The sequence below is a fragment of the Canis lupus genome, chromosome 21 (genome assembly GCF_048164855.1).
Source record: "Canis lupus baileyi chromosome 21, mCanLup2.hap1, whole genome shotgun sequence".
Taxonomy (NCBI): Eukaryota; Metazoa; Chordata; class Mammalia; order Carnivora; family Canidae; genus Canis; species Canis lupus.
Window position 1 is genome coordinate 49,772,139 of NC_132858.1, and position 21,659 is coordinate 49,793,797.

Below are 21,659 nucleotides of genomic sequence, written 5' to 3' on the forward strand. Positions count from 1 at the left end.
GTTCCTGATTTCTTTCCTGGACTTTCTTCTGAAAAACAACCTCAACTTCTCTGGAGTTCTTTTAGAAACAAAGCTGTTCAAACACTTTTAACTGGAACTGCTTGCCAGTGGAATTCACATTCAATTCTAGTATCTAGAACAAAGAAAGTAGAGCCAGTCTCCACCAAGAGCTGGGTGGCTGCCCACTTGCCCACTCAGATCCTTCTTCCCCCTCCCAGGTCTTCGCGTTGTAGAGATTTGTGTTAGTTTTGAAACTGAATCTGGCAACACCTTTTCGTCTTTGCCCTTTGCACCCAGTGTGGTTTCTGGCACAGAGGCAGCATTCCAGCTCCTGAGGCAGGGTGCCACCCAGCAAGAGGGGATGACTTCAGAGCCTGGCACACCTGGGTGTAAATTCCTACTCCAGCTCTTCACTGCTGTGTGAACCCGGGCAGTTTTCTTAACCTACCTGAATCTCAGCTTCCTTGAGGTAACAGTGCCTATTCTGCAGGCTGGTTGTAAAGACACAGCAAAAGCGACCGGCACCTCATCCATACTTAAATTAGATGCTATCATTCCGTCCTTGATATTTTACAGGGACATCAGAAGGTGCGAGAGAGAGCTAGACTGGTTCCTTTGATCTGCAGTTTCTCAACCTCAGCACTATTGACATTTGGGGCCAGATAATTCTTTGTTGTAGGGACTGCCCCGTGTGTTGTAGAATGTTTAGCAGTGTCCCTAGCCTCTGTTCACGAGGTACCGTCGCATCACCACCACCATCCCCAGTTGTGACAACCCAGATGTCTCCTAGGAGGCAGACGTCTCCCTGTTGAGAAACTCTGCTTTGATGTTCCCATATGGAAAGGGGTTGGGAAAGGAAAGTGTCGCATGGCTCAACAAGGGCAGCCACATTTCTGCAGGATAAAGAATATTTCTGCAAGTGTATAGTATCGTAAAAATATGTTCAACATTGGAATAAGTCATTTTTTTTGGACATCTTTGGTTACCGGATCCACATAACCCAGCCTCTGAGCAGGGACCCCGCAAGAGCCTCAGTGCAGCCAGGCCCCTGACTACATGCTCTGATTCTTTCTAGTCCATCCAGAAGAGAGCCTCCCACTTGCTTTAATCACTTGTTTCCAGGACACTTGCCTCCTGGACTCCGGGGCAAAGCCTAGAAAGAGGCCATGCTTCTCAGAAATCAGGATTCATGTGGAGTTCCTTAGGCGGGTTGCAGGCAGGCAGTTCTCTTAGGCCGAGTGATGTCACCTGCCCAGTAGGCCACCTTCTCCCTTCCAGCAGGCCTGCATCTGTGCAGGAGGGCCAGGTACCATGCCTCAGTTTTCTGTAGACCAGAAGGGAGCAATAACAGAGCAACCACTAGTGGGATTGCCAGGGCCAAGTCCAACCCACCACTCGCTGTGGAGATGAGAGACTAGCTTGAGGCCAAATCCTGTACTCAGCTGGTAGGAATGTGCACCAAGCAGAGGGAAAGAAAACAATGCTGGGCATGGCACGGAAGCAAGAAGGGACATGTCACCCTGCTAGAGGACTGGGAGCTGCAAAGAACCAAAACTCCACTTTCCTAACACCTGTTCCAGAACAGCTCCATAGCAAGGATGTCATTATTGTTGGCACTTGCCCCTGCTGTTTGCACTGTGTGTTCAATTTCTAAAGGGAGTTCTGCTTACATAAGTTATGGGGATGTAGTACACAGCATAGAGAGGACAGTCAATGATACTCTAATAACATTGTATGGTGATAGATGATAACTAGACTTACCGGGGTGAGCATTTTGTAATATATAAAAATACCGAATTACTATGACAAATACCTGAAACTAGTAGGATATTGTGTGTAAGTCATACTTCAATTTTAAAAGTTTATATTAGCAATCAATAGCCCTAAAAATGGCTCTTTCTAGGAGCCTTGCTGTGTGGAGCAGTGAGAAGCGTGTAAGTTTTTTTAAGGAGACAATGTAAGAAGAGAAACAAAGACCCCCATTATAAGAGAGAGCAAGAAATTGATGGCACAAGAGCCCCGAGGAGGCAGGAGGGAAGAAGACCTGTCACACTCTAGTGATGAAAATGAGAGAAGGTCCTAACTGGGATAGCAACCTTTTTCTAGTTGGAGGTGCAGAGCTAACAGGTGTAGGTTGCAGATGCGCACTTGAGGCTGGCATGTGAAGGGGATTGGCTTTGGCAAAGAAGAAGAACCCCTCCCCTATTTATTGTAGTGGAAGGTAGCAAGACAGATGCATGTAGCTGCAGGTAAGTGGGCTGAGAGGAGGCCCCGCAGGCCACTTCATACCCTCTGCTTTGAGAAGAGACGGGTCCTTTTTTTTTTTTAAGATTTTATTTATTGGTTTGACACAGAGAGAGAGAGAGGAAACACAAGCAAGGGGAGTGACAGACAGGGGTAGAGGGAGAAGCAGGCTCCCCGCTGAGCAGGGAGCCCAACAGGAGGCTCCATCCCAGGACCCCGGGATCATGACCTGAGCCAAAGGCAGATGCTTAACTAACTGAGCCACCCAGGTGCTCCAAGAAGAGACAGGCCTTTACGCTCCATCCCTGCTCCCCTGTCTGTGCATCAAATACAATGATTGATGCCTAAGACAAAACTCCACTTCTGACTTTCAGAGCATTTTTTTTTCCAGTTCAAAAAAAGGATGAGGGCTTTGGAGTTAGTGATTCTCTTTAGTTGGCAACTGCAGAACTTGTTTTAAATGCAGATTTCCAGAACCCACTCACAGAGTACTCTCTGGGCACCTGCGTTTTAACAAGCACCCCAGGGATTCTGATGCCAGTAGAAGGGTCGCTGGGCTTGGAGAAACACTGCTGTGGATGCTGGCAGCTTCAAGTGCCCTCAGAGACCGTGAGAAGAAGAAAGCTAGGTGTTCATGCGGCTTTCACACAGAGAAATGAATTCACCACAGGCAGAAGCAACAGATTTTCACTCAATTTACCAATATGTGAGATGTTAGAAAACATAAAGATCCAAAAACGAAGGCAATAATATTGGGTAAAGGCACAGAACATATGTTGTATGGGAACATCATAAATATTGTGTGCACTTAAATAATGAGGTTGAGAAAGGATAATTATTTTTAATTAATAATGGTTATGAGCATAAGGAAAGAGGAATATCTTTGAGATAGGTTTACAAAGTAGAATAGAACTTAGCAATTATGAAGTGCTTTTCATCTTCAAAGAACCTATTAACATTAAATCACTCTTCTTTTTAATTTTCCCATGAGGTAGGTAAGCGTTATTATCCCTTATTTGTAGATGAGAAGTGTGAAGAAGCTGTGACATGCCCATGTAGACGTAAAATTGAAAGGACTTAAAAGGAAATAAAAGTTCCCACCAAAAAGGAGATCTGGGTTTTCAGGCTCTCGTTTCACCTTTGCTCTCCTGTACACTTATATTTTTGGAAAAGAAATTAGAGCAGATTTTGTATAATCAGCTGTTGGTAGAGGGATAAAGAAGCTCATTGCTGCACAGGGATGGGAGATGCCATTGACTATTCTCTTGATTTCCCTGGTGTATTAGGATTTAAACTGAGGAAGGCTTTTGGAAGAATCACAGTTAATTAATTTGACCAGACTATTTACATTATGTTACTTCAGCATACATATGAGTGGAGATTGAAAATTATGCTTTGATTACATGACTCTTTTTTATGAATACATTTATTATGGCTTGATTAAATACATAGGAATCGATGCTGCCCACCTTAAAAGTTTCCTTTGAAGACCAAGGAAAGGAAAGCACTCTAGTAACAATGTCAAGCCCAGGAATAAATTAGCATATGTGGCAAATATCATGGCTGAGAAATCCCTAAACTTGATTCTTTCTAAGTATAAATATTAACAAAGTTGGAGCTATCGTTTAAATCACTGAGAGATGCACTTTCCATGAAATTTGTTCATTTTCTGATTTGCCTTAATACCAAATAGAATTTTAAAAATACCAAATAGAATTAACAGAGTCAACTACATCTTATTGGAAGAGGTTTTAAAAATAAAAACTATGTGAAAATATAGATTTATTTTTTTGTTTAGCCTCAATCTCATGAGAGGAAATGTATATTCAGAGCAGTGGGAAGGGTGGAGTTTGACAGCAGCAGAAGCTGGAATGATTGGAGGGTCAGGCCAATGTAAACCACATAGAATGGGTTTCTTAAGTTGAGTATACTATTCTGAAAAAAAAGGTATAGAGAATGGCATTTGCAGAGTTGAACCAGGGACAGGTGTTTAACCTTAATCAAGTTGAGAACAGGATCAAGGGATCCCAGTGATCCTGAGAATGTACAGACAGACAAACCTAATGATCAAGAATATCATTGTGAAAGATACATGTGAATCACTCTAGACTTCAAGGAGGTGTATGATATGATCCAGGACACAGATCCCGAGGCATGGGGTAGGCACAGATCTTGGGACCTTGGGATCTTCAAGGGCAAAAAAGAGTCAAGAAGGGCTTAGAGTTTTCAGATGATGAATAACAAAGGTAGGTTCCAAGACTGGCTTTCCTTACTTACTATCCAGACTGCCAGGGACTTTGTCTTTTTATGTTCTAATCCCAAAGAATATCAATTAATTCTATTATCTAAAGAAAAATACAGTCAGTGGATAAGTCTTCAAAACAGTAAAGTCAAATAAAACATAGTTGCAAACCTCAATATCACATTTATTTTTTATTTTGTTTTATTTATGTTTCCCATATTCTCCCTCTATCATTACAGTTAATTCAGAACCAATTACTTGGGGATCCCTGGGTGGCTCTGCAGTTTAGCACCTGCCTTTGGCCCAGGTGTAATCCTGGAGTCACAGGATTGAGTCCCATATTGGGCTCCCTGCATGGAGCCTGCTTCTCCCTCTGCCTGTGTCTCTGCCCCTCTCTCTCTCTCTCTCTCTCTCTCTCTCTCTCTCTCTTTCTCATGAATAAATAAATAAAATAAAATAGTTTTTAAAAAATTTTTAAAAAGAACCAATGACTTAAATAGCTTCAAGTAGTCCCGCTACCCTGGTTACATCAGTACCTCGGTAGCTTAAGAACTTGATATTGTTAGAGCCAGCATTATTTTGCCAATCACATGAAAATTATAGAATGTCATTGAAGTTGAGGCTTCAGTGAGTCTAGTAATTTCCTGACCCCTAATAATTCACTAGACAATATACTCCACGGGAGCTTGGGAGGCTTGTCTGTCGTGTTTTCAAAGTAGCCCAACAACTAGCCCAGTTCCTCAAAAATGGTAGGCACCTCATTATGATTTGTCAGAAGGAAGGCAGGCAGGCCTAGAAGTTGTTTAGGCTGTGTCAAACTGATTGTTTTCTTTTTACCCTTTTAGTGAAATACTGTGCATTGCTTAATGAGTCACAGGCAAGAGAGGGACACATCATTCAAAGGGTCAATAAGGCATCATGGATTCTGCTTGGAGCACAGTGACATTGCTCCCCTATGGTCTCTGCTTTATGTGGCTCAGATAATTAAGAACTTTTAAACCTACGCTTTCCTGGATTACTCAGTTAGATGAGGATATAGTAGATTTCAGAGCATTTTAGTTATCCAGGCAAGCAGCCCTTTCTGATCAACTTTTCTACATAATTCTGGGCATGGAACCAGACTCTGGGTCTCATCCGAAATTAGATATATTCTCCTCTTGCATGAAATGAAATATATGAGTTTAGTGGATCCACTTACAAACTACATAGTGATATGCTCATTGAGAAGCATTCCAGAAAACTAAAGAGGATTTTTGGATTCTATATTTGTGTTCTATATTGCTTTCCTCTGGTGGCCATACCAAATTATCACAAACTCGGTATTCTCAGAGTTGGAAGCCAGAAGCCCAAAGTCAAGGTGTTGGCAAAGACACGCTCCCTCCGAAGCCTCTAGAGGAGAATCCTTCCCTATCTGATTCAGCTGCTGGTGGCTCTGAGAATTTCTTGGCTTGTGGCTGCATCATTCTCTGACTCTGCGTCTGTCTTGGCCTCTCCCTCTGTTTCTGTATCTTCTCTTCTGTCTCTAATAAGGACATTTGTCAGTGAATTTAGGGCCCATGTGAACAACCAAGATGATCTCATCTTGAGACCCTTAATCATATCCACGAAGACCCTTTTTCCACTCACAAGTTCCAGGGTTTAGGAAGCAGACATATCTTTTTGGGGACCAACAGTCAACCCACTACAGGCACAACCCACTTTAGCTTTCTCTAAAAAAAGGAGTCACTCCTTTGGCTGTCCTGTTGAGGAACAAGCATCGCCGTTCTTACTCGTTTGCCCCCTGCAGGGCTGATATTAATAGCGGGCACTTGGCAGGCATCAGGGCTAGACATTCATTTCAGTTGCTAATTAGCAATCAGAAGATAATATCCTGTCATTATCTTGTGTTGGCAGTCTCTTTCATGGCAGATGAAGAAAATTTCAAGTTTTCTCAGCTCATTGCAACACTGTTTCCTCACACAAGGAACTATGAAAACCAAATAAAAATCATGCCTTGCATCTGCAGTATTTAAGCAGCTCTGGAGATGTGAGGGAGTGGATTCTTTACACATTCCTTGAAACATTATCTGGATAAAGGTGGGTGTAGAGAATAGACTTCATCTACCTACCCCAGGGGCCTTGACCTACATTCTACTCTGACCACCTGCTCCCACAGTGGCCCTCCCAGCCTCATTATCACCCCAAACTGTGCCATATCTGAAACTGAAAAATCTACAATCCCACCATCAATCATTCTACAGCCAGCGTTCCCACCTCCTCCCCCTACCACAGCTGCTCACCAACTTCATTTGCACCTCAGATTCGCCATCTCCTTCCCATCTGGCACGGCTTCCTTCACCCCAGGCCTCCATGCTTGCACTCCATCTGATGGGCAAAACGCCACCTTGGATCAATGTCATAATGCGCTCTCCCACATTCAGCGCCAGAGCTGTTTCCTGTACCTCTAGCACCAAAGAAAATGAAATAATTCTGAGAGATGGTACAATCCTAATTCATACTCTCTGACCTCAGCAGGTTCCCAAAAAAAGCTCACCAGTCCTTTGACTGATGCATCTTCCATTCCACTGTCCTGAAAGCCCCTGCCGAATAGACTCCTTCACTTTGAGGAGGTGACTTCAGATCCCACTCTGAGGTGACCACCTCAGTTTCACACCCCAATTACAAATGCCCAGTGCTGACACCTTCCCAGCATCACCCTTTTCCTGTTCAAAAGAGACTTCCACTTAGGCTCTGGATCCATCTGCTCCCATATCCTCCGTGCCCTTGCTCCAGGAGTTTTCTCTTTCTTATCTGTCTTAATATTTTTACTTCCTCCTCTGGTTATGGCTCCTTTCCCCTGTTCACTTCTCCTATTGAATCCGATGTCAGGATTCATCACCAAAACTACCCTTTCCATGAGCAGCAGAGACCACCTAATCAACAAACCCAGCAAACAATTATCACTTTTTATCTTAATGGAAACTTTTACTTACATGTTTTATGTGTAAATAAACATATATAATATTATCACGTCAATAATATGTATTCATTGTAAGAAATTTAATTCTCATAAGGAAATATCTTCACACAGAAATAAATATTATTAATATTTTGACTTGAGGGGCGCCTGGATGTCATAGTCTGTTAAGTGTCCAACTCTTGGTTTCAGCTCAGATCATGATCTCAGGGTTGTGAGATCAGGTCCTGATGTTGGGCTCCAGACTCATCCAGGAGTTTGCTTGGAACTACCTCTCCCCCGCCTTCCCCCCACCCCTCCCTCTCCCCTCGCCCCTCCCCCTGCTCTCTCTTAAATAAATTAATCTTTAAAAAAATATTTTTGACTCGAGTCCTTCCATGCCATTTGATGGACGGTTAGATGGATGGATGGAAAGATAGATGCAAGTCTATATAAAATTTAACAATAGAATCAAAGTTTACTGTTTTATAAAGTTCTCTCCATCTTGCAGTATGAATCCTAAAGCTATATTTTTAGCCTCACCTCCCTGTTGAGCTGCAAACTCTTTTATCCAAACACCTATTAAACATCTTTATCTTGATCCTCCTCCAAGTTAACCTCTATCTAATCTCTCCCATGAGTGACTTCCTGCCATCCCTCACAGCTCCTTCTGCTCACATAAAGCTCCACGTCCTGACCTTTTTACCTCCAAAATTTTCTCACAACGACCTGAACATACTGTAATACACTCTCCAATCTGCCCTTCTCCGCGCATCCATCCTTCACATGACTGCAGACTGATTTCTTAAATGTCAAACCAAGTATATCACTCCCTTGCTGAAACCCTTCAGTAGGTCCCCATTCTCTATGATTTAAAAGCTGAGCTTGTTGGCATGGAAAATGAGACCTTCCAAGACCTCCCACTTCCTCTTTCTTCAGCCCAATCTTGCCGCGTCTCGCTCTTTATGCTCTAGTCATCGTGAATTGCATGCTATTCTAAACACATTCCATTCTATTCCCTGCCTCTTTCCTCATGTGATTTTATTTTCTTGGAAAGCCCTTCCCTGCCTTGAGTGATCTAATTTCTACTCATTCATTAAAGCTCACCTCAGTCATCACTTCTTCCAGGAACCCAGCCTAGATTTAACCCCTTCCAAATCAGCAAGTGTCCTTCTTCTGTGTTTGCACACACCCTGTGTACTTTTCTACAGCCCATCTTACCTGACATTGAATTGGTGCATTGTTCTGTCTATCCCACTCCTGTCCTGTAAACTCTTCAAAATGAATGTTTACCGTTGACATCTTTGTACACACCTGGCACATGGTGGACAATCGGTAAATTTGTTGAAATTGAAATGCATGAACACACGGTATATAATTTCTCTCATCTTTGAAAAACAAACCCAAACCTCATTTGGTGTCACACCCTCCTCCTACTACTACTGCAATTTACCACTCCCCCTGAGAGACAAATTCATGCAAAGAGTTATCTGCTCACGTTCTCCACTTCCTTTTCTCCCATCCTCTCCAGCCAGCGTTTCCTCCCCTTTACCCCCATGGAAACAGCTCTCATCAAGGTTGCCAAATCCAGTGGGTAATTCTCGGACCTCTTATTACCTGATCTCAGATGCACTCTCTTGGTTCCTCTCCAACCTCATTGTCATTCCTTCTCAGTTGATTTTATTGTCCCTCCTCATCTTCCAGATCTGTGAGTGTTACAAATTCTCAGCCCTTGGTCCACCTCTCTATCTGCACCTATTTCTTTGGGGAAGTCTTGTCCAGCTGCATAGCTTCAAATCCAATGTACATCCTGCCAACCCTCACATTAACATCTGCAGCCAGGCCCTCCCCAGAAATACTGACTCAGTGATACAGCTGCCTACCCAACAGCTCTACCCAGATATTTAATGAGCCTATCAAATTTAGTATGTCTGAAGGAGAACTCTCAAGTTTTTTCTGCAACCTTCTCTTCTGGTGTTTCCCAACTTGGTAAATGGCACCACCATCTACACAATTGCCCTGGTCCAAGACCATGGACTGTCTTTGGTGCCTCTCTTTTTCTCACATCTCCCATCCAGTCCATCAGCAAGTCCTCTTGTCCCTATCACGAAAATACGTCCTGAATCTGACTTCATTGCCCCCACTATCACAACCCTAATGTAAGCTACCGTCACCTCCCATCTGGACCACTGCAGGAACCTCTAAACTGGTCTCTCTGCTTCCACTCTTGCCAGACTCACCTCTCTCCATGCAGCATCCAGAATGATCATTTTAACACATCAATCAGTTCATTCATAGACCCTACATGAAACCTCCAGTGGATTCTCAATACACTTTGGATAAAATCCAAAGTCCTTACCAGGGACTGCCACCTCTGATGTTCTGTTCCCTGGGTATCTCTCCAAACTCATGTTCTATCCTCCTCCCTTTCTCTGTCTGGGGTCCAGTCCAATTGCTCTCTTCTCTGTTATTCAAACAAATTATATGTCTTCCACATTGGACATTGCTATTCCCCCAGCTTAGAATACCCATTCTCCTTGAGGCTCACTCCTTTCCATAATTCAGATCAAGCATCATCCCCTCAGAAAAGATGACACAGCCTGGTGTATTTGGGAGGAATCACTCTTGCCTCGCATCTTTTCCCCAAGAGAAACATAAAGGCCAAGTTTCTGGTAGGAATCTAAAATTATATTTGGTGGAGTAGGAAGGTATACTTAGCTATTCTAGGAGTGGTGGAAAATTGCTCAGGTATTGCAGAGTGGAGCATAAAGCCTTGAGATTGGTGACTTTCATTGCCTCGGGAGGCCCAGGAGAGGCAAGTGGTGCCTATGAGTCAGTTAGAAAGGAGACTATAATCACCTAGATTTGTGTATTCTTCCCCCAAGAGGGTGGCTTTGCCCTCACCCCCTCCAAAGGACATTGAGCAATGTCTGGAGACAGGTTGGGCTATCACAACTGGTACTGGCATCTAGGGGGGAAAAACCAAAGGTAGTGTCACACGTCTTCAAGTGCACAGGACAGGAACAGTTAATAGTGCTATAGTTGAGGAACCAGCTCTGTTGTTTTGAGAGTCACAAAGGTCCTTAACCCCTGCAAAGTCCTCCCAATTGCCAGGGAAGCAGTGACCTAGGATGATCTAGAAAGTAGCAGGAATGGAAAGCATGGCTGCTATAGAGAGAGCCTTCTAGAATTCAGCTGACACAAACCACCTGCTGTCAGTCTGCAGGTGACAGGCAATGCACAAGTAGGTGCAATAACAGAGTCCTAGCTTGGGAGGCAGGCCGTCGCGATGGGGCATTCAGGCATCAATGCAGCACTCTGGCCTCATTCGTTGACTCAGCAAAATGTATTTGAACCCCGGGACTTGCCAGTACAGTGCTGGTCCAGACAGGTGTTTGTGCTCCACGACATGCTGTGACCTCCAAAGGCCTCCAAAGTCCACGAACTGTGTACAAGATTTAGCAGACCTCCATTCCCTGCCAGATGCTCAAACATCAGCTGCAGCCTCCATCCCCTCACCAGAGGCAGCAAGAGCCAAGCATATTATCACCAAGTGTCCAGCCTCTTTGCTGTTCTCAATATACCGTCTGATCAGTGGTCCAGGCAGGAAGGCCAGAATATAGGGTCAGCTTTGGGTCTTTCAATGCTGAAGCTGATGCCAGGGGTCTCTCTGACGCTGAGTGGTATTGCATCAGAAGATCCAGCAACCAGAGTCGCACAGAGGGAGACTGAAGGCTTGCAGGGCAAGACTGAGAAGATCACCAAACTCAGAGACACCTTGCAACAACTATTAGGGGCCCATGTTTAATGCCAGGGGATCAAACTACCAGATACACCACAGCAGAACCTTTTTGACTTGGCATATTACCTGGTGCTACACTGAGGGTTTTATTCCATTTTATATCACTTTCATATCAAGGGATTAATTAGAAGCTTTTTGAGAGTATTTTGTTTCAGTCTCCAAAATGTCCTTCCAGGGTATCATTAGGTCTTATTTTCTTCACTTGTCAAGCCATCTGCTTTCCCTTCCATAAATCCAGCCTGTAAACAAGAAATTCCTCTCCCTAACTTCCTGACTGAATTTTTTGCCATTGAGCAAACTGCTTTTGTTTAAAGAATCATTTGAAAAATACGCTGTGAAATCATTACATACTACCCCCTACAAAAACATATTCCCATGGAAAGTCCCGCTGTACAGATCGAAGAGGGAGTGTGAGGGAGAGAGAAGCCTGCTACTACGTTGGTGTCTTGGTGTAAAACGTTCGCCACGTCCTTCCATATGCTGATCCAGTCACCCAGTCTCCTCTGCAGCTCAGTCATTCTGTCTTCCTGAACGGGGACCTCTATCGATATTGGAAATGTGAGCAATTAACCCAATCAGACGGGCATCAAATAGTATATGATGTTGCAGAAATTTCCAGTAGGCTGGTATAGTCGTGCTCCCCTGGGACAAAATCAGATGAGCATTTTTAATTTACTTCAAGTCAACAAACCTTGATGGGGTCCCTTACCTGTGCCAGGCATTGTGATCTGTGAATGTTTTGTGTAAGCAGAGAAAAAGCTTGTAGTTCTGTAGCAGCAGCCAACTGCCGGCTAGTCCACTGGCCCAGTCCACATTCTCACCCTTCAGTCCAGCGTGGGGTATGGCCCTGGGTTCTAAGGGAGAGGCATGCCAGTATGTAGATGGTGTCTATTAAACACTCAGGTGGACTGACCTCCACTAGTCCCTGGGCCCTTGTGTTTTAGCCCTTTTGTGTTTGTGCCCTTGCCCTATACAACATTATGACCCCCATTTTGCAGATGAGTAAACTGAGGTCCTTGGATGTTTAGCAGTTTGCCCAAAGTCACACAGGTCAGAGGAGTTAAACTGAGGCAGCGTGACCTTAGAACTTGCAGTTTTGTCTTTCCCACCACACTACTTGTTTGGGATTATTGGCCAGCGGCACACAGTAATGAGTCAACAAACAGTAATACATTCAAGGAGAGAGTCAAGTCTTTGTTGGGCCTTCAAACAACGTGGGAAGATGTGCCAGAAATGTGTGAAACTCCATTCATTACCTTTTGAACTCACTGAAATGCACAAAGCTCAGATGGAACGGAGATAAATCCTCGCCAGTAACTTTGGTTCCTTTCGTATCTCCTGCCATAATCTCCTTCCATGTCTTTATGAAAACTCAAAGTGGCTCCAGTTGCTTTCATCAGAGGCAATGTCAGTTCATCCTCCAGATATTTGGTGAGCTGTTGTTGAGGATGACTGAAGAGTGACATCTGCCCATTACAGAAGTCCTCTGATGGTCCCAGAGTTAACTGGCTGCATGCTGCCTCCCCCAAAACCTATGAGCAGATGGATAAAGATGAAAACTACTTAGGTTTCCATCAGAGCAGGAAGGGCCACACCAAGAGAAGAACATTTATGAAATGAAATACTTTGCAAGTTTATCTAAATAACACGATGAAACCCTATATTTGCAAATATGTGAGGGTATCTGTGCTGCCCTGTGGTGTGAAAAGAGGAAGCTGCAGAGAAGCAGGAGCGGCAAGGCTGCCCCATACACAGACACAAAGTATCTGTTCTCACCAACTGATATGCAAGAGAAAGACCCATCAAGGTCCAAGAGAGTGCCTCATGTGACAGAGTTAATGTACTTTTATTTAATACTTTCTACGCTGTGTGTATTTTTCTTTACACTAAAAAATACCCAATTCTGTTTTGTTTTGTTTTCTTTGCCAGGAGGATAAGGGTTGATGATACCAAAAAACCAAAACTTGCAACACATGGAAAATCAAGGCTATGAAAAGAACTTAGAGTCCAGGGATTGTTTCTAAAAATCACAGGGTTGGTGGGGTTAGGTTGAGAAACATAACTGTGAACCATCCACATTCTACCCCTGAAGGAAAACAGACCATGCCTTCTTAACAATGAGACCCATAGCTGACTGACTCTCAAAAGAAGATTTTTTCCTATTAAATGTGGAGTTCTTGGTATTTTGCTATCTTGATCTTATTTTTGTGATGTCTTAGGTCCAAATGGGTTTCTGCGGATTAATCTCTGACCAGTAAATAAATAGGAAAATATGGTTTATGTGTTTTTAGAGGATCAGGAATACATCTTAGGGTGATGGCGTATTGGAATATCCTGGGGAGTTTTCATATTATACCCAAGGTGGAGCCAGAAGGAAACTCTTTTCTCCAGACTTGAGGATTACTGATGGAGGGAGGCCCCATTCCTGACCCATCAGAGTACTGTATCCTTCAGGTGGCTGGAATGGAGAAAAGATTGAGACCAACCATCTAGTACCAGGGAAGGGTCTCAGAGGGGCCTGCCATGGTGTAGGTGACATGCAGATTTAGACAGGTCTGGTACATGTAGTCAGAGGACATGCCTTATCTTCTCATGTCCTCAACACTTCCATGCTGTCTGCATGTGCATCTGCTGATTTACCTGGGGCCTGAGGCCCCTCCTGTGAAGAGAAGTTGAATGGTGCCCCCCATTGGAATCGAACACATGTGGGCATGTCTGATATGCTTGCAAAGGGGAGCCAACAGAAAGCAAGTGTGAGCAGGGAATCTGGGGTCCTCAGAAATGATACAGCTCAAGAGAAGCAGAAGGATGGCGCAGCAAGCCAGAGGGGCCAGCAAGCCTGAGGTTGAGCTCTGAATGAGGAGTAGTAGCTGCTCCTTAGGTCCACCATGACTTTGCCAGCCTAGGGACTGAAGGACAGTGAGTAAACTTCAAAAGGAATCCTAGGGACACCTGGGTGGCTCAGCAGTTGAGCATCTGCCTTTGGCTCAGGTCATGATCCTGGGGTCCTGGGATCGAGTTCCACATTGGGCTCCCCTTGCTGAGCCTGCTTCTCCCTCTGCCTGTGTCTCTGTCTCTGTGTGTGTGTCTCTCATGAATAAATAAATAAAATCTTTGGGGAAAAAAAAAAGAGGAATCCTAGTAAACTCTCAGGTCCCTAGCAACTCTGCTGTGAAGTCCCTCTAACAGAGCAGATCAATACAAGGAGCTATTCCCTATCAGCAACATAAAAATGAACTTAAGCCACTCCAAAGAGCAGATCTCGGGCAGCGGCAGCTCGGGGATTGCTGGCAGTGGCACCAGAACATGCAGCACTTCAACCATCTCTGGGATGTGCTGAGAGCAGTATGGCTTCAAGAATGGCAGCCGAGAAAAGGAGGAATAGTGTCACACTCTGTGAGCCAGGCTGGCCTGCAGTATCAGCCGAGATTTCTCGCGGGGCCCCTGGTGAAGAAAGAGGAACAGAGGTCCTGCGAGTTCACACATGGGGGCTCTGCAACTGGGGACCCTGGGGCCTGGATATTAAAGTGACACATGAATACCCATAGGCAGAGAAGGCACAGTGGGCTACCTCTGTAGGGACTTACTTTTATTTGTCCGTAAAACCCTTTATTTGTGGGGCACCTGGGTACCTCAGCTGGTTGGGTGTCCAACTTTTGATTTCAGCTCAGGTCATGATCTTGCAGTCCTGAGATTGAGCCCTACGCTAGGCTCTGCACTCAGCACAGAGTCTGCTAATCCCTCTCCCTCCTCCTCTGCCCTTCCACACACTCACACTTATTCTCTCTCTCTCTGTCTCTCATAAATAAAATCTTAAAAAAAGAAAAACCTCTTTGTGCCAAGTAATTTCGGTCAAAACATAAACTTTTTTGCTTCAGTTATGTGCACAATGTCTTCAATTATCAATACAGAGGCTAAAGAAGCATAATTTCTTTCTATTTCATAATTCCTACACGTTGGTAATAAGTGCAATCAATTTCCCAACAAGTAATTGTTCAAGCTAAGTGAGATAAACAAAGAAAGTGCAAAATTACTAGAAGATGTTTTCTCATAAATGAAATTATGCACCATGGCAATTCATCAACTGGTAAAGGTTTTCCATTTCAATCTATGTTTTTTTAAGCGACTTGAATTGTACAATTGGATTGTGCTTTACATAAACACATCCCAGATCATAGTTCATGGCTCTGAAATATAGTTTACTATGTATATTGGTCTGGCTCTGAGCCATCCTGTCTGTGTTTATGTAAAGCCAAACCACATTATCCTGGATTGCTTGCACACCTTCAGAAAAATATCGAGGGCTAACTAGTGGCCCACATCAGCCTGTGAAACCAGTATACTTTTGTCTTTAGAAATTCCATCTTATGAACTATTTAAAATGCTGTTTTCCCTGGCCATAGAAAAACTTATATTAGGAAGGCATTGTGTAGCAAAACTACTTATTCAGGCCAAATGGGAAATGAGTATGTGTAGTGTGTTTCTGTTATCTACTAAGTGTTGTTACTGAGTAAATGATTTAATGATATTTCTAAAAAGAAGAAGAAGAAGAAGAAATTCCATCTTATGATCTACCCATTCAAAGCAAATAAACAACTGTGTATCGGTGGTCTGCATTGCAAGTCTCCTGTGCTAGAAACCATGCCATCTGCTGCACTCCATCTGGTCGCAGCCCCTTGTTGAGAGGTAGGCAGTGGTGCTCCTCACTGCACAGCACTGGGCAAGACACCAAACCCGGAGATTCCTCCCCAGACCTTGCTTTCCTGATCACTGACGGTTGGTCCAGGGTGGGCAGCCAACCTGAGTTGCAACAAGCAAGGAATCATGCTGGAACCTTGGACCTGGGTTAGAGAGGGTCAAGTTGGTCTCTTGAGGATGAAAACCATAGGAAGTATTGACATAGAGAGAGAAGAAAGGAGCAGATGTGCAAAGAGAGGAGCGAAGAGGAGAAGGTGGACAAGGGAGAGTGAGGTCACTCAGGTCCCTCATCTTCCTGACACCCAACTGCATCCCTGACCCCAAATTCCATGAGATATCACCAGGGACTTGTAAAAAATTTCCCGGGCATCCCGGGTGGCTCAGCGGTTTAGCGCCACCTTCCTCCCTGGAGACCCAGGATAGAGTCCCACGTCGGGCTCCCTGCAGGGATCCTGCTTCTCCCTCTGCCTGTGTCTCTGCCTCTCTCTCTCTCTCTCTCTCTCTCTCTGTGTGTGTGTGTGTGTGTGTGTGTGTTTAAGTGTCTCTCATGAATATAAATAAAATCTTAAAAAAAAAAAAAAGAATTTCCCCCTTGGCTTAAGCTAGTTGAAGTTCACTTGAGCCAAAGTATTTCTAATTAGCAGAAGTCGGTGCTGGAAGCCAACATAAAATAAGATAATAATATCATTTAAAGAGTGCAGTTTTCCAGAAGAGGAAATGGAGACCAGGTAGTTAAGTCTTTGCATGAGATCATAGGCCAGACAACCTGGACCCTAGACCAGAGGATTAACTTCTCTACTGTTCAACTTCTCCAAATGGACACAAAGGGAAGGGCGGGATCTGGTGTGACGCAGATAGGCATTGGTGTTCTCACCCTACCACTTGCTTGGGGCTAATTATGGACCCTCAATTTCTTAGTTTATGAAATGAAGAGAGCTAGAATTGTGAAAATAGAGCTGTTGCAAGAGTCAGGAAGATAACGTGAGTAACATGTGTTGGCCCAATAGACATTCATTGAAAGTTATTTCCAATCTGTTTCCAATTTTTCACTCATAAGTAATAGCAGTCACTGGAGCTGAGAGCATATTGTAAAGGGTGCTGGTCAGCAGCCTCCTTCTGCATTTTTACTGTTAAATAGGGTGCTGAGATAGATGCTCCTCATTATGGGAAGGAAGCAGTCTTCTATTCCTGCTTTACTACAAAGATTTTTTTCCTCAAAATTGATGGCAGATATTATCAAGTAACCAGCTTCTCTCAACAACAAAAGTCATATGATTTTTGTCTTTTGATTTCATAATTTATTTTAATAACAATACCTAATATTAAACTATCCTCAGTTTCCTAAAACCAAATATCTTTAATCACTTCTCATTGTTCTGGGAATGAATTGGTAGGTTCTGGTGTTTTAATTATGGGTTTTTTTTTTTAATGTATGAGTGAAATATCTTTAGTTTTCTTTCTTTTGCTCTTTGCTAGATTCCATTTTGTGATGATGATAGCTCATACTGATGAATTACGGAGTTTTCTATCCTTTTCTGATTTCTGGAACTATATAAATAGCAAAGGGGTTTTCTATCCATGGAGGTTTTGAAAGAAACAAACATGTTTTTAAACATGTGTATGTGTGTATCTAGTCTCACCAACAATTTTGTATGTAGTCCTTTTTCCTTATAGTCTTCTAGTTCATTCGGTGGTTATTTGTCTATTTAAGTTTTCTGCTTCTTCTTGAATAGAGTTGAATAATTTATATTTTGTTAGAAAATTTACGATTCATTGAAATATTTCATTTTTTTTAACATTGAGCTGAAAATTGTGTTCTTGTATAATATTTTCATCTGCTCCCTATCTGTGGATACCTACTACCTGCTAAGATTACAATTTTTCTTTACTAGGCCCTCGGGGGCCAGCTCTAAGTGAGGAGGGTACTTGGCCAGGCACCTGTGTTGATGTTTGCTCTCTTTCTGCTTTGAGTGTCTTGATCATCTCCATCTGCATGGTTACAACCCCATCATCATGCTAGAAGGATCAGCTGTAATGCTTAGAGTCAGAGTGGGTAAGCCTCAACTGGGGTAGAAGTAAACTGTGTCTGTATACACAGGATTGTGGTCACCATGTGGGGGACTGGTCAGGTATTGAGCTGGTCGGGAGAGACCGCTGAGGGATGAAGCACTAGTGGGGCATGTTGACCTCAAGGACTCTAAGACATCTGATTTCCTATGAGATCCCCCACGCACGGTGCCCCCATAGCACCTTCACTGAGATTTCCTTTGCCTCTAATCTCTTCAGTCAGTAATATTCGTACATTGATATTTGTATGTTATTTCCTGCAAATAGAATTGATCACTTGAAATATGTCAATTTGAAGAGTTATTTATAATTATGCTCATTCAATAGGATCAGATGATCTATTCATTTTAATAATTTTTAAAGTAGTTCTAGAGTAAGAAATCTTCTGAGTCTGAAAAGAGTCTCACGAAAGGTAGTAGAGATGTATTAGTTGAAAATTCCAAGTGGGAGGATCTGATAAAAGTCAAAACTAAGTCTACAGTTAGGTGAAAATCTATTTAGATGGAAAGAGGCCAGGGAGACCCCTGTATTGGAGGTAGGATCCAGAGATGGGCAAGGCCCACACGGTGAGAGAACCAGTATGCTAGACGAACCAGACAAAAATCTGGTTTAGGAGCAGGGCAACAATGGGATCAAGCCCCAGGGAGACTCAGCACTCAGTCAAGCAGGTTATTAGCACAAATTCCAGGATATTAAAAAAAAATCCCAGGATTTGCCCCAAGAATTTAAATTATTAAAAGCCCTTACATCTGGAGGTAACCAGATCTACAGGACCTGTTCTTCCCAGCAGAGATCCATTCTTTGTGTGTATGTGGCTGTCAATATTAAATAGCAATGTAGGCTCAGCTTATCCTTACCAAAACGTGATTCCCTGTAACTCTTCCTACCGACTGTGAGCACAACTGCCATGTATGACCCCCACTCAAATCCTCTACCTCCCGGCATGTATTGGTCACACATTAGACCTTCAGGTGGTATCTCTGGAATGCTTGAATAGATAAGGACGTATGGTCCAGAAAACGTTCTTTGTCCTTGGGTTCAGGTCCTCCCTGGGTTCAATGTGGACTGTTTATCTAGGGTTCCAGACTTCTTTATCAGTGTGTTTCTTCTCTCGGGTCCCCATGCTGTCAATTCTGAGAAGAGGATTCCAGCATAATGACTCTATTCTGGTACTTGGGGGAGAGAGGAGAGTTGCTTTCACACATACCAAGTACCTAGGCATTGTTTATGGTAAAGAATGAGGAGAAGGAGAATGGGTACCTCCCTTCTGTCATCAGTTGGCAAATTCCTTGAGCCTCTTACAATGAGTACTATCAGGAAACACGTTAAATACAAATACAAATGATTTTTAACAATATAAATTTCCACCTGCCCTTAAATTTCTCTGCCTTGTCTGTGTTCCAGGTTCAGGTTTAGTGGTCGTATCCTAGGCCTGGCTTTGATCCATCAGTACCTTCTCGATGCCTTCTTCACGAGGCCCTTCTATAAGGCACTCCTGAGACTGTAAGTGTGTTATCGTGGGCCATGGTCTACCCAGCCCCGTCTGAGGACAGGAGGTGCCAAGCTGGCACCTCTCACTCTGTCCCTGTTTTGCCCTAACCATTCCTCTTTGTTTGCTTTTCTGAGTGCTTACATATCACATAAACCTTTTAGTACAATAAAAAGGCATTTGGAGATTTTATATAAGCATAGGAGACTATTATAACATCATATAATGGATATGAATCCGTTTATATAAATAATTACAGTAAGATTACAAACTTTATATTACACTAAGTAAAATTAATCTAAAACTTAGTCTGATTTAAAATGTTTTCTAAAACTTTCTCCAATTGCCTTCAAGAGTTCATGAGTCAATAATTATCCCATATTTATTATTGTTATTTCAAAAAAAAAAAGCATTGAATGAACTACAAAGATTCATCAATATATTCAAAAGTACCAAATTGTTAGAATCGGTCTATGTTGCTTTAGCCAGGTCTGGGCAGCTGTTTGTTTAACAATCTGTTTACCTTTCACCCTTGGAATGCATCCAGGCCCTGTGATTTGAGTGACCTGGAATATTTGGATGAGGAGTTCCACCAGAGTTTGCAATGGATGAAGGACAACAACATCACAGATATCCTAGACCTCACTTTCACTGTTAACGAAGAAGTTTTTGGACAGGTTTGTGGGATATGGGGCTTGGAAAAAAGCATTTGTTTTTTTGCTGTGGAAAATTCACATAACACAGAATTTACCACCTTCACTGTTTTTAAGTCTACAGTTCAGTATTGTTCAGTATGTTCACACTGTTGTACAATCAACCTCCAGGACTTGTTCATTTTGCAAAACTGAAACTATATGCATTAAGCAATAATTCCACACTTTTCCTTCTCCCCAGTCCCTGATAACAGCCCTTCTACTCTCTCTCTCTGAATTTGGCTGCTCTGGATACCTCACATAAGTGGAGTCATACAGTATTTGTCTTTTTGTGACTGCCTTCTTTCACTTAACACCTTGTCCTCAAGGTTATCCACATTATAGCATGTGTTAGGATTTCCTCACTTTTTAGGGCTGAATTCCATATAGTGGAATTATGCTATATACATATATATAACATATTTTATTAATTCATCCACCTGTTGATGAACCCTTTGGTTGCTTCCACATTTGACTATTGCAAATAAGGCTGCTGTGTAAATTTATCTGTTCAAGTCCTCGCTTTCAATTCTTTTGGCTGTATACCCATAAGTGGAATTGCTGGATCTTAAAGTAATGGGATTTTGTTTTTAATCTAGAAAACAAAGAGTCTCATTCATTTGAAAGATAATTTTCTGAGGACTACTTCCTTTAAGAAAGCTGCCCATGTCTTCTTCCTTCTCCTTTTCACAACATGGATCTATTTTATAGAGTCTTTGAAAACCAAAGTGATAATGGATTAGAAAACATTTTTGTGAAGTGTGACATACATTTGGAAGGTAGTTCTGTGATCTGTGCAGCTACAAAAAATACTTATTTTAATCACTAGCATCTAGATATTTGCTCCTCCAAAATGCATGTATATCAATATTATTTAATAAGATAAAGCCTCTTATTTTTTCCCCACCAGTATTTATATATCTTTGAATCTTCTGGGTTACAGTTTTATAGGTTAACTATAGCCTGAATCATTTACAAGAGATTTCAAAAGCCTCTACAAGTGATAATCTGTAATGTGTCATTGTGAGAATTGAGCTGATAGGCTTTATAAGTACCTATAAGCAGAAGCACAAATGTGAATGGCGTGCTGAGTCTGTGTATGACAGGTACACACTGAACTTTGCAGCACCTATACCATAGTCAGGAATTTTGGACAGGTCCTGGAAAATATCAGGATTCTGTTGAATTTCCTTTGTGTAAACATATCTGTAAAGAATACCCTCTTCCATATTTGAGGAAAAAATTTTCCTTCTTACAACTATAGAGAACACATTTAAATATGCCCAAACATACATGATACGTTGGGCACAAGACTGGCTCACTCAGTGGAGTGTGTGATTCTTGACCTTGGAGTTGTAAGTTCGAGCCCCATGCTAAGAGCAGAGATTACTTAAAAATAAAATCTTTTAAAAAAATGCAATTCACTTAACTGTCCTGCATGTATTAGATAAAAGTATGAAATACAGTATTTGCTATGTGTGACTTCTTTT

The 21,659-nt window shown here is 42.6% G+C and overlaps 1 protein-coding gene across 6 annotated transcripts in view; it reads left to right on the forward strand.

The window, feature by feature from the left end:
• Positions 1-21,659, forward strand: part of HECW1 (HECT, C2 and WW domain containing E3 ubiquitin protein ligase 1) — a 441,224-nt gene that overhangs the window by 400,615 nt on the left and 18,950 nt on the right. For all 6 annotated transcript variants that reach the window (XM_072791661.1, XM_072791659.1, XM_072791663.1 and 3 more), the window contains 2 exons: positions 19,393-19,491; positions 20,025-20,154. In XM_072791661.1, coding sequence (XP_072647762.1) covers positions 19,393-19,491; positions 20,025-20,154 — 229 coding nt within the window. The remainder of the gene's footprint in view (positions 1-19,392; positions 19,492-20,024; positions 20,155-21,659) is intronic.